At 45.4% G+C, this 13,654-nt stretch overlaps 1 protein-coding gene across 1 annotated transcript; it reads left to right on the top strand.

Moving 5' to 3' along the window:
- Nucleotides 1-5,047: 5,047 nt before the first annotated feature.
- Nucleotides 5,048-11,908, top strand: LOC130161470 (dermatan-sulfate epimerase-like protein). Its single transcript, XM_056364793.1, has one exon. It carries the CDS (start codon nt 6,121-6,123, stop codon nt 9,778-9,780), a length of 3,660 nt encoding a protein of 1,219 aa, XP_056220768.1. The 5' UTR covers nt 5,048-6,120; the 3' UTR covers nt 9,781-11,908.
- The last annotated feature ends 1,746 nt before the right edge of the window (nt 11,909-13,654 follow it).

Here is a 13,654-nt window from a genome sequence, read left to right as displayed (position 1 = left end):
TGTAAATTTCTCCATCCCTCTCTAATCTTACACTTTAATACACTACAAGGTCATCCACACAACTCTGTCAGGATGCGTTTAAAGAAACTGGGAAATACCACATCATTAATGCAGCAGCAGATGAATCTGTGATGTCAAAATAATGTCCTCGTTTTGGATTTTAAAACCCACATTGGGACTTTTTCTTGCATTTGCATCTGTCTGAAGTGTCGGCTGTGGCGGTCATCACCTGATGGAGGCGATGGGAAATGTCACAGATGATGTGCGAAACACGCAAAGACAAAGAAAAGGCTGCGCGAAGTCAAACAAAGCAAAGAAATGTGCAAACAAAATGACAGTGTGTGTGTGTGTGGGGGGGGGGGGTGAGGACGACGTGCAAGCTGAATGCGAGAGCTCAGTGAAAGATGAGGGGATGAAACGACATCAGCAAAGGGAAACGACAACAGATGTCAGCCCACATTAAGCAGCAGGTACGGGGGACATCAGACAGATGCAGAACGCCGCTGAAAGGTAACATGGCGGCGGTCATTAACAAGCGGCTACGAGCAGCGAAAACAAAGGTGCGATGTGTAAACAAGGAGGAACAATCCAACAAATGCTCTTTTAAGCACAAAGAGGAGCTTGTAGATGTATTTAAAGTTACGACAGATGAAGGAAACGTAACCTTGAGCCGAGCTCTGACTGTCACTGCTGTCTGCACACTGATTTTATTTTTTATTTTTCATACCGCAGGTTATTGTGTTCTGAGGCTGGGGGCTACACATTCCCAGCCACGGGAAGTGATCACCTTCAGGAGAGATTAACAACACCAATACAGTCAATGAGGCGCTCAAGAAGCAGCGTCAGTCTTTCCCCTGCGGTTACTGAGCTGAAAACTAAACATTGCTTAATAACCATTGTCACAGAGAATGATTATTATAGCCATTATTTTTAGAAAACTCTTCTTCTGCGTTGAGTGTTTTCAATTCCAGAGTCGTCAGGTAATCTACTTCCTGTTCTCTGGACGAGCAGATGTAGGGGGTAGACCCAGAGAGTACTGTAGCTGCACGCTTTGTTTTGAGGGGGACTGCTGTGATTGACAGACGGCCTGGTAGAAGCCACCGGAGCATCTTTGAAACCCGAGCAGTCGGAGCCAATTTTGCCTCTGCCTCTACCCAGAGAGCGGGAGGCAGGACACAGGCGTGCTGAGCAACCTGAGACTCATGGGGGAAATTGAAATTCTCTGCAGGGAGAGAAAGAGGGGAGTCTTTCAAGGGCTTGGTTCGCACCTCCCTTTGCTCCCAGCATGGCATATTTTTAATAAGGGCACTGGCTGTCAGCACACACCTCTCCTTTCAATATGTATGGCTGGAAGCTTCAGGCAAGCAAAGCCAGGATTTGCAAAGCTTCAAACAGCTGGGAATAAACAGCAGGAGAGCTACAGTAGACACCAGTTGCCACCTGTCAATCAATGGTGCATTCAGGAACCGGTGGTTCACATGTTGTCGGAAAAAGCCATCATTTATCTTGTCTGATCAAATGTGCTTGAAGTGTCACCATGGCAACCAGCGGCAACTTGAGGACCTCCCGCTCAACCCGTAGCCCGAGCAGCTGTGGATGAGATGTGATTAGAGTGTTAGTTTACTGCGGTTGACATCGTTCAATCCTTTCACCGCGCCGCAGCTTTCCGCTAATTAGGATCCTCGTTTTTTATCTCTCGGCGGCGCAGAGGAACCGACGATTACGAGTTACTCCACTTAGTTTTTGGTGCAAACCTTCAAAAGGACGGCGGCGCTTGTGTGCAACAAGACAAACACTTCATCTCGCTCAGAGCTCATGTTGAAGAGCGTCTCTCCCCCCTCCCTCAGTGAAGGCTCGCGCTTAATGCAAGTGGAGGCGACTAAATGGAGATCAAATTAGTCAAAAGTACTCTGCTGAGAAACGTGGAGGTTGAACAGATGGACAATTAATGGAAGTGAAAGTCTGGGGAAGTGCACACAGCAGAGGGGGGGTGCACACTGCTCTGAAATAAAAATAAATAAAGATGGAATCAGTTTTAAAAGTCAGCCTGCAGACTTGCAGCGCCATTTATGTCAGAAATGATATCTTACAACAAGGCACGGTTCTCGCCTCTAAATACAAAATCCAGTTTACATTCTGCTCTTTTTGCTTCTTCTGAAAAAAACATCAATAGTTTTTTTTATCCACGAGACAAAAAGTGTGAGTTTAAATCACTGAGAAGTTCTGCAAGGAAGTTGAAGCAGCACTTATATCACTGAGTAACAGTGACGACCGCCCCGATTACTCACTTTATGTAACACGATAACGGAGCGTTGAAGTGGCCGACGTCAGCCGGGTGCCTGCTCCTGCTGCGTGAGGACACAACTGCAAAACAGCTTCCTGCAGGTCTTTGTCTAATAACAGCATTTTGTTAAGATGCAGGATACTGGGGGGGGTGGGGGCGGGTGGGGAGTGAATATGTGTCCCTGAGTTCACCCATCTCCACTTGCGTGAGGCAATAATTTATGATATCACAGGCAAACTGACACTGCCTAAGAAAACTCTCCCGAGGAAGTGGATGCGGGATGCAAGGGGTTGGATTTCTCAAGCAAAAATATGCAAATTTAATACACCAGCAAAAGTAAAAATGCATGTCAAGTGTTGAGGAAGACGAGCGGCCGGCTCGTAGAGGAAGGCTGTGAAAGCTGAAGGCACTTTAACTTAAGAAAACACACGCAAATACACAAAACAAAAAACAAACCAAGAAACCATTCTCACCAATTTGACAGCACATTTAGAAGAAGAAGAAGAAGAAAGTGCTTCAAAGTGTAAAAACAGTCAGAAACAGGAGAGAAAAGTGCTGCGAAAACAAGGACGCTAAACAGTGATGAACACACCTGAGCTAAACTCATTTCCACTGCTCTGTGCAGCTCGCACCACCTCGGTATTTTGTTGTGTTGTCTCACTCTGCAGCGTTTTCTTCCCTAAATGCACGTATCATTAAATTGATGCTTTCATCATTTGGCTTTGGTGTGTGTGTGTGTGTGTGTGTGTGTGTGTGTGTGTGTGTTTGCAGTGCTCTGAGCTCTCAGGGCCCCTGTGATAAAAAAATAAAAACACACCCCTCCTGTTTTATCTTTGAAATAAAAGCCTTAATTAGTCTCTGATTCAACCACACTTATTTGCTTTAAGGATGTAGCCCACGCGCTCTAATAGAGCATGAATGTTATGTTATGAAGCCTGGATTTGGGTTTACATATTGCAGGCATCCATCACCCAGTGGCCATCGGTGGTACTGCAGCTCTGGCCTCAGCTTGTGACCATGTTTTTTAACCATTTGCTGTGAAGAAGAATCTCTGCTCTTCCTCCATGACTTTCTCCTGCTGACTGCAGAGACACCGACAGGCTGCTGTCGCTGCCGAATGAAGGATTGGTGACAGTGAAAATTGAAAACCGTTACCACGGTAGCAGCCAACAGATGACTGCTCAGAGTTACACTGTGCAGGGACAGAAGACACGATTAAAGACACTGTCAGATTACTTAATTACAATGGATTGGTGATTTGTTCCTATATGGAGTGGGCAGTTGCTGCAGTGGAGGAACATATGCTCAAAACAAGATCTGTTGGGAAGTCCACTCAGTATATTTTTCCCCAAAAAACTGTCAGCTGTCAGTTGTTAACGGAGTTCTCGATTCCTGAAGTGAAGTTTTCGTGTTTATGAAACTATTTGACTGATGTGAGTTCAAGATTATCATCACTGCTTAAAACTGAGGCAGTTTTTTTTGGCAGTGTCTTCTCTCCATGTGGAGGAGTGCTCGTCCCAAGAGAGATTACTATGCGAGTTTCCTCCCGACAAGACCAACTGTGTGTCTGTAGCGTGCGCTGCTGAACTGTGGGGAGCGAGAAATAAAGAAATAAAAGCATCATGCAACAGTGGCCCCAGTGGGATAGCATGCCGCAGAACACACGTGAACTGGGTGTAGTGAAACAGGGAGAGAGAGAGAGAGAGAGAGAGAGAGGAAGCTCCTCGTTATTAAACGAAGACGCCGCACGGAAACCTAATCTACACAGAATGAGGTGATCAGAGTCCGCGGCGTGCGAGGACAGGCAAATGTCAGGCGTTTCTCAAAGGGGAGATTCTTTTCAGGTTATTGGAGGCCGTTTGTGGCGCCTCAGGAAATGTGTTACAAAGACACGCAACTGAGACACAGAGGATAAAGAGAAAAAAAGTGTATAATGAGACGTTTTGGATCATCATTAGTGTAATATATTGTGTCAGTACTAACACAGGTATAAAAGCCAAGTGGTGCACAAAGGACACTAATCACAGTCGCTTGTAAAGAACATGTGAACCAGCAGCACCTCTAAACTTCATTAATGACTCATTTGTTCGATGCACCACGAGAGAAAAAAAGGAGTTTTTGAGTTTGGCCACTTCAACTTCACCTCATCTTCTAATTAATACCTTTTTTTTTTAAGGCTGATTATTGATCATTGTCACTGACTCGATCGTGTATTTGGAGACTCTACCAACAAAGTAACGTAATATTTGATTATATACATATTAATTCAAGTTTTACCAAGTACATTAAGTTATTTTGGCTTTGCAGGGTCAGTACAGTTTCATATTGAGATCTTTTAAAATGAAGGCCAATGCACATTATCCCTCATTGTGGAGTTTTCTTTATTATATTATATTATATTATATTACATTACATTGTTGTTGTTTCCTTCTGCTAATGGCTCCCCTCTCTGTTCAATGTCACTATCAGAGTGTTTCATGTTTGATTTTCTGAGCAGGAAGTAAAGGTAGGCTGACACCAGCCTGTTTGGAATATATAAAGGGGGGGGGGGGTGAAATGAATATTCAGCCTTCCCACTACATGAGGCTTCTGAAGTCACGGCTCCCTCTACAGTTTGCACGGCGGAAATTTTCCATCCAGTGCGGGAAAACAATCAAACTGCCTGTGCTGCTGAACAGTCGGGGAGGACACAGACGGAGAGACGCGTACGGAGATCACACACACACACACACACACACACACGTACACAGCCCCCCCCCCCCTCCTCCTCCTCCATGTGTGTGTGTGTGTATATGTATGTGTGTGTCTGGAGACGGCGGCGGACACGCGAATATCTCCGCGTACGGAGCTCAGATTTACACGCGGAATATCCATCACTCTCGAGGCTGATTTCACTCTTCCCTGCGGACAATGGGGAAAACGAGCCATTCTTTGAATACTTGAGGAGTGACGACAACTTTCCTCTGCTCGTCGGACTTCACGGCGGAAGATAAAGCGTGGAGCAAGAAGAAGAAGAAAGAAAGAGAGAGAGAGAAAGAGAGAGAGAGAGGGGGAAATAAAAGAAAAACAAACTGGATTTAACAATGCACACGGATCAGCTTCCCGATCAGCATGTGCAGTTTTGAGCACCGGGCAGTTTGGAGTCTCTGCAGCGGGGACACTGAGCGATGTTGTCTGCGGAGATGCGTTGTTTGCTGAGCTTCATGTCCATGGATGTTGCGGCTCGGTCGGGCTGCACACGGAGCCTGTGGGTGGCTGTGATTGGACCGGACACAGACTGGGGCTGACTGATGTTTGACCGAGAGGAAATGTTTTCTTTTTTTTTTGGGGAGGCAATCGATATGAGTTACTGGCGCACGCGAGGAGGGGTGGTGGTGGGGGGGGGAGAGATGCCAGTCTTCACGAGCACACGTACCACTGTGAGGACGGAGGAGGAAAACATGCAGGAATAAGACGAGGATTTATATTTTTTATTTTTTGAAATCTTGGATTTAAATTCAAAAAGCAGAACAGAGACACCTTCTTCTCTCCCGCGGGCCTTTATTTGTTTAATGTAATGTGTTTTATTGCCTTTACAAACTGTTAACAAGTGGATGTGGACAGTTTGCTCCTGCACTAAAGTTTTTTTTTTTTCTCCTTTCTTGACTATCATGCATGTGACTCTGGTATCGCATTATACCGGATTATAAAATATAGATTTTATGGACTATCACACCGATAACTAACATATCCCACCTGGACTTTTATTCTGAAAATCGCATGTTGAGTTGTGGGACTTTTTTTTTTTTTTTAAAGGAAAGAAAACAATCAGCTGCTTAACTTTGAAATCCAGTAAGATGTATTCACAGATGCCGGGCAACATGGCAGTTAACTGGGTTGTGTATTCTGTGTTTTTGCTGCCGCTGTTCGCGGTGGGGACCGCCTTCTCGGGGGTCTTCAACGCCACAGACAGAGACATTTTCACAGATGACTTGCTGCAGGTGAAGCTCACACAAGACAGAGCTGCTGAGCATTGGAAACTCCAGTCTACTGCCTCCCATCCAAACCTGTATTTTAACCAGGTGGATGTGTTGCACTTGAGGCAAAGGTCCTCCACCACCCACAGTCACATTTTTAAAGTCATCCGGGCGGCTGTGCTCACCATGTTGTCTAATGTCCCTTTTTACATGCCCCCTGTGAAACATGAGGAGTTTACAAGCAAGTGGAATGAGATTTATGGGAACAACCTGCCTCCCCTGGCGCTCTACTGCCTGCTGTGCCCTGAGGACTCTGCGGCGCTGCAGTTTCTTATCAAGTTTATGGATAGGATGGCTGAGTACCCTGACTGGAAGGTGACCAGTGCCCCTAACGACGAGGTCCCCATGGCGCACTCTCTCACCGGTTTTGCTACTGCTTATGACTTTATTTACTCTCAGCTCGACCAGCGCAGACGGGATGTTTACCTGAAAAAGATTCGCTCTGAGACAGAAGAGCTGTATGAGCTCTCCAAGTACAGAGGGTGGGGGAAGCAGTATCTCCAGAATCATCAAACCACGAACATTTTAGCCATCCTGACCGGTGCAATAGTGGTCGGATCACACGACGACCCGGAGTCAATGATCTGGAAGCAGGTGTCGGTGAACTACATGGAGAAAACTATGTTCCTCCTAAATCACGTAGTTGACGGGTCCCTGGACGAGGGGGTAGCCTACGGGAGCTACACAGCCAAGTCCGTCACGCAGTACGTCTTCTTAGCTCAGCGCCACTTCAGCATCGACAACATGCAGAACAACTGGCTGCGGGGACACTTCTGGTTCTATTACGCCACCCTGCTGCCGGGCTTCCAGAGGACGGTCGGCATCGCGGACTCCAACTACAACTGGTTCTACGGGCCCGAGAGTCAGCTCGTCTTCCTCGACACGTTCGTCATGAGGAACGGGACGGGCAACTGGCTGGCTCAGCAGATTAGAAAGCACAGACCCAAGGACGGTCCCATGGGGCAGTCGTCCGCCCAGCGCTGGGCCACACTTCACACAGAATACATCTGGTACAACTCCCACCTCACACCGCAGCCTCCCCACAATTTTGGCAGAGCGAGGATGCATATTTTCTCAAACTGGGGCGTGGTCACCTACGGAGCGGGGCTGCCCAACGGTCAGGGTAATACTTTTGTCTCCTTTAAGTCTGGCAGGCTGGGTGGCCGCGCAGTCTATGATATTGTCCATGACAAGCCTTACTCCTGGGTGGATGGCTGGAACAGTTTTAACCCCGGTCACGAGCACCCGGACCAAAACTCTTTCACATTTGCCCCTAATGGACAAGTGTTTGTATCTGAAGCACTTTATGGCCCAAAGTACAGCTACCTGAACAATGTCCTGGTGTTCAGCCCCTCCCCCACCAGTCAGTGTAACGGTCCGTGGGAGGGTCAGCTGGGGGAGTGCGCGAAGTGGCTGCGCTGGACCGACGAAGGGGTGGGTGACACCAGAGGGGAGGTGATTGTCGCCTCCTCGCACGGGGACACCATGTTTGTGAGTGGGGAGGCGGTGTCGGCGTACTCCGCCGCCATGAGACTAAAGAGCGTGTTCAGGGCCTTGGTTCTGCTCAACTCGCAGACGTTGCTCGTGCTCGACCATGTGGAGAAGTTGGGCGACTCGCCCGTGAAGTCGCTCAGCGCCTTTTTCCACAACCTCGACATTGACTTTAAATACGTCCCTTTCAGATTCATGGACAAATACAACGGCGCGATGATGGATGTGTGGGACGCCCACTATAAAATGTTCTGGTTCGACGCCCAGGGTCACAGCCCCGATACCAGGATACAGGAGGCGGAGCAGGCGGCGGAGTTTAAGAAGAGGTGGACTCAGTATGTCAACGTCACTTTCCCAGTGACGGGGACAGTCAGCAGAGTGGCTTATGTTTTACACGGGCCGTATGTCAAAGTGTCCAACTGTAGATTTATGGATAATAGCAAAAACGGAGTGAGGCTTTCTTTAACCATAAACAACACAGAGAGGATCGTTTCTATAGCGACCAACTATAAAGACATCGGGGCCAGGTTGAATTATTTAGGATTCGGAGGTCACTGCAAAGTTGAGGACAGATATCAAATCACTCGATTCGGCCTCGGGACTCAACTCATCCCCAAACAAATCAGCAGTGATAATCAGCTGTTCGACTTTGGATTCACAGTCAACGTGATAGCAGGGGTCGTTCTCTGTGTGGCCATCGGATTTCTGACCATGCAGAGAAAGTTTTATGTGTGCTTCAGCAGGCTGATGCGTTACGCCCTCCTCTCTGTGCTCATTCTGTGGATAGCCGAGCTGCTGTTTGTGTCTAACAGCTGCGATCAGCTTCTCTGTGGGGTAAAATGGAAAGGTGCGGGTGCCAAGAGCGAAGTAAACAAACAAATCAGATTGTACGAGCAGCGCCGGCTCCCGCTCCCCACCGTCGTCATAACAACCCTTCCCGGATCGGGATCGGAGATACTCAAGCATCTTTTCTACAACAGCTCGGACTTTGTTTACATCAGGGTTCCCACCGAGCACGTGGACATCCCCGAGACCGAGTTCGAGTTCGACTCGCTGGTCGACGCCTGCGAGTGGTCAAGGTCAGACGCCGCGCACGGACGCTTTAAGATTATTCAGGGCTGGCTGCACTCGCTGGTCCACAACACAAAGCTGCACTTGCAGAATATTCAGCTGGCGGAGGGCGGGGGCAGGGTCAAACAGCTGCAGAGGGTCGGCCCCTCCAGGGACAGGAAGAAAAGATCCAGGAGGAGGGAGCCGGCGTCTGAGCTGAAGGGCAAACTGAGGGCCAGTCTGGACAGAGATGCAGAGTACATCAGGGAGATGAGACGCCACGTTGTGGAGTACCCCGATGCCAGGGTTGTCCTCAACATGCGCAGTGGAAGCTGGGCCCTCAAACTGCCTTTCCTTCAGGAGGTGGTGGGACCCTCCTTGAGGACAATCTACTTGGTGAGAGACCCTCGAGCGTGGATTTATCTCATGGTCTATAACAGCAAACCCAGCCTTTACTCCCTTAAAAACATCCCCCAGCACCTTTCCTTGATATTCAAGGAGGATGCCGTCAGGGATGGGTGCCCGAGCGTGGCGCCAGAGTTTCAAACAATCCGGAGGCTGCTGTCCCGCTCGGAGGCCAACCCGGTCCTGATACTGGCTCATCTGTGGCTGGCTCACACCGCAGCGGTGCTGAGGGTCAGCGAGGGCCTCCCCGAGGAGTCCTACCTCCAAGTGAGGTTTGAGGACGTGGTCAACTTCCCGCAGGAGACGGCGGAGAGCATACACACATTCCTCGGGATGCCCGTCTCACCCGCGGCCCTCAACCAACTCATTTTCACCACCTCCACGAACCTGTACAATCTGATGTACGAAGGAGACATTTCACCCGCCAATATTAACGTGTGGAGACAGAACATGCCCCGAAAGGACGTCAGACTAATAGAGGATGTGTGTGGGAGCGTGATGAAGAGGCTGGGTTACGCCCGGTCTGCCAGTTAACCTACTGCTGCTGGTCAGCTGATGTTGAGCTGTCTTGTTTTACTGTAGCTGCACATCCAGTTGTGTAAAGTTGTTTTTGTTTCGTGTTTTTCTTTCTTTTGCACTGACATTAAATTTTAAAAAGACGATGTTACAAGTTGAGGGGGGAAAAAAGCTGTGTAGCATTGCTGTCCGTGTTAAAAGTTTTTCTTTGTGTCAGCTGTATTTGTTTGGGTGTGTGTGTAAGGTGTTGTACCGACTACAGCAACAGATGTCGGTGAGGGAGGAATATTTTACATTAAAATAGGTGGAAGGGAGCTTCTGTTATTAGTCTTCTTCCCACAGCAGCTCTGTTCACTTTAACTTGTAGCGCTCTTTTATTGAGCGAGACTTTAGACCTTTGCTGTTTTTACATGCAGGGGGGGAAACGCCACTGAGTTTCAGCACAAGTTTTGTGTTACCGCAGCGTCGTAGAACAGCTCTCAGTGAAGATTTTATTTACTGTGTCTCTTAGTGAGAGATGAAAAATTAGTTGTTTTTTTTTCTTCCACCCCCCCATGGCTAATCTGTGATGTCAGAAAAGATGTTTGTGCAAAATTCATATCTGTTATTACAGGGATTATGTTTGGGGAGGGGGTGGTGGTGGGTGGTGGGGTATTTACTGGTTTGTAACAGATGAAGCTCATTAAGAAATAAGACTCATATTTATTGACAGTCTCGGTTTCTAGTTTGTAGCTTTGGGAGACTAATTTGGCTGTCATGAATTTTAATATCTGAACTATTGAGTGCTGTTTCCCTTTAAAACTGTTAAAGAAAAAGATAAAAAATGCTGCAATGTACAAGAAGACGACAGCGGCGCTTTATTGTTATGATCCAGACGTGTAAATGATATGGATTGTAGTTTCATCACACCAGTGGAGGGACTTTATTTGAAGCTCAGTGATGTCATGACAGTTTGATGGCTTAGCACTTTCACAGAGACTCTTTTGATTGTATGTGGGATTCAGTGCATTTCTTTCTTTCAAAGCTAACTTTTACTGTATGTACTTGATTAGCTCGGAAATCTTAAACCTCGGAAGACATTTAAACCTCTGAAGATGTTATGTCTAGAAGTATTTATGGGTTCCAAAGACACATATCCCAAAGGATCAGGAATGAATATGATTATTGTAACTCCCTTTGGCATTTATTGAATTAGATCAGAGGGAAGTGCTTAATGGGGATCAAACTAAAAAAAAAAAAAAGAAAAGCAAAAAAAAAAAAAAAAACTGTCAGCCTTGACACATTTCTAGTCAAAGCAATTTCCAAAGCATCCCCTTCAGCTACTCATATTAATCTGCAAAACGCCACAACTGAGGCTTACCCTGTGTTATATTGCTGTGCTGTCTTCACCATAAACGCCTGGAGGAAATTCAAACGGCACAAAGTTTCCATTTCTCAGATATCCGATGATCTTTTTTGGGGCTTTTGTCTTGAAAGAGTTCAGTGAGCAGTGGATTAAAGGGGATGAATATTAAGTATAGCTAAAGAAAAAAATAAAAACAAACAAAAAAAGAAAAAATTAAAGGGGGACCATTTCTACTATGTGATGTTGTTGCTCTTCGGCCTGGGCAGAAATGTACACTCCACTCCTCAGTAACCTTTGATGCTGTCTTGCTTGAACATTTCTGTAATGTAAATGGATCACATATAACATGCACATGGTGCACTCAATTATAGACTCTCCATTGCATCTGTATGCAAAAACAAACAAAAAAATGTATATCTTTATATATATATAAATATATATATATATATATGAATATAAAATAAAAAAAACATACTGTGGCCATTTTGGAAATATCCATCTTCTCTCAGCTAGAAACAGTCCTGTTTGTTTTCTTCTCTATGAACACTGAAACCCTTGACTGCCTGGAAAACCCGTTTGATGTTTGTGGTCTTTGAATGTGTAGACTTGGCAGACATGCTTTCACTTTGGTGTTGCAATCCTGTTACCAACTCTGTTTTGTATTTGCTCGTGGGGATATGGTTCCTTGCTTCTGTGGCCTTGAATTACAATCATTTCTTTCTAACGGTTTTTCTGTGGGCTCCGGAGCAGGAGGTGGAGAGGATGTAAAGAAAAATAATAAATTCATAAATATATTGGCAACCAGTCTTTGTTTGGCTGTTGTGAATCATCTTGCACTACGATAATGGTTCGTAGCGTTGTACGACATCAATCCTCATTAGCTGCAGATATTGCTATTATACTCGTGTTAAACTAGCTATTATCTATCGCTACAAAAGCCGGAACATATATTTTAATTTGCAGATGCTGTCTTTCACTACGGTTGCTGCTAACTCACTAGTCAGACGTCTACTCATGCAGATGCCTCTGAGCTGCCACAATTATGAAGCGGCAAAGTCTCCATTTTATTAGATACGGATGACAGGAGCCTAATTGCTTATATGGATGACGTGCATGACAAGGAGGAGCCAACAATTAAAAACATGTCGGGAAATTCTTCTGCCATGCTCTGCGACTGCGACGGGAACCTTAACAGGAGCAAGGCTCCGAAAAGAGCACATGCCTCATCTCATGTTTCAGAACGGTCTCAATGAGTCAGTCATTTCATTACTCATTTGTTCTTGATCCCTCCTGTAACACTCCAATGCTTGGCAGCGTCCTCTAATCCTTCTATGCAGAGGAACATTATTCTCTGCAACAGAAAGAAAAAAGAAAAGAAAAAAACCTCAGGCAAATGCTTTGGAAGGGAGGTTTCTACAAGTCCGGACTTGCACTCCCTGGCTGTTGAGCAAGCTTAGATTGATTCATTGTGGATCTGGGAGTGACTGGGAATATTGGTGCATAAATAATCCCCCTATCAATACTTTCACTTCCACTGATTCACACGTTAACTCTCACGGGAGCTGTTGTTGTTATTAGATTTTGTGGTATGATTGTGTCATGCAAATATGTTGTTTACTCTGCTACTTATATTTAACGGATATATGTACCAGTTTAGATTAAAGTTGTTACTTAAACCAACCAAGAGAGATTTTCCCTCTAAACGTCTCAGATTTGATTGAAGGAACGAAGTCAGGCCAAGTCGTTTCAGCCAATTTGTGTGTTAGTACTTTGTTTTTTCTTCTTTCCTTTGTCTTTATTCATCTCACGACCCCTCGATCCTTTGACAGGCCCGACCCCTAAATAAAGAACCACTGGGCTAATAATGTAGAAACCTTTTACTAATAACTAAATTAATTTATTAACTGCATTGATGTTAATTTATCATTTACTAATTAAGCCGTTATATGACTGAGAACAGCTTTTAGGTCGCCAAGTTGTGAAAAATCTCCTCAATTTAGAAAAAAAAAGTGTTTCAATTGGTAAAACACGATTTAATTAAGCTTTTTCAAATCAAGTTAACAAGTTAGATTAACACAATTGCTTTAAATCAGCTGTACTTAATAATCTGATTGCTTTCAAATGTACTGTTTCCATTAATGCAACTTAGATTTTCCAATTTTTTTAACTCAATTATTTGCTTAACGACCAAATTTAGGGGAAAGTCGTTTTATGCAGTAACATCAGTGCGTCGTTTTAGTTTGTTAAATACAATTAAAATACTGTGCAAAAAGCAAACAAACATAACCTGCTATTATCTTTACGGTCACAGCACGGTTTTTGTACCAACATATTTTCATTAAATGCATAAAAAGGTTTTTATCATTGCGTCTCTCTAATACAAATATGCACAAAAAGCAGAAGTTATTAGGATCAAAAAGGTTATTTTGCTTCACTATTGATTCACACAAGCATTGAAATCTTTTCCCATACAAACCCCTCTCAACAGCTGCAGCTCTGGTGACATGATGGCTTTAAAGACAGTAAGAAAATCCTGACCTTCTATCG

This window comes from Seriola aureovittata, chromosome 20 (assembly GCF_021018895.1).
Source record: "Seriola aureovittata isolate HTS-2021-v1 ecotype China chromosome 20, ASM2101889v1, whole genome shotgun sequence".
NCBI lineage: Eukaryota > Metazoa > Chordata > Actinopteri > Carangiformes > Carangidae > Seriola > Seriola aureovittata.
Note: the sequence above shows the minus strand (reverse complement) of the source record. Positions and strands in the feature narration are given on the sequence as shown.

Coding starts and splice junctions, on each gene's coding strand:
- LOC130161470 (XM_056364793.1), top strand. CDS start 6,121: ATGTATTCACAGATGCCGGGCAACATGGCAGTTAACTGGGTTGTGTAT.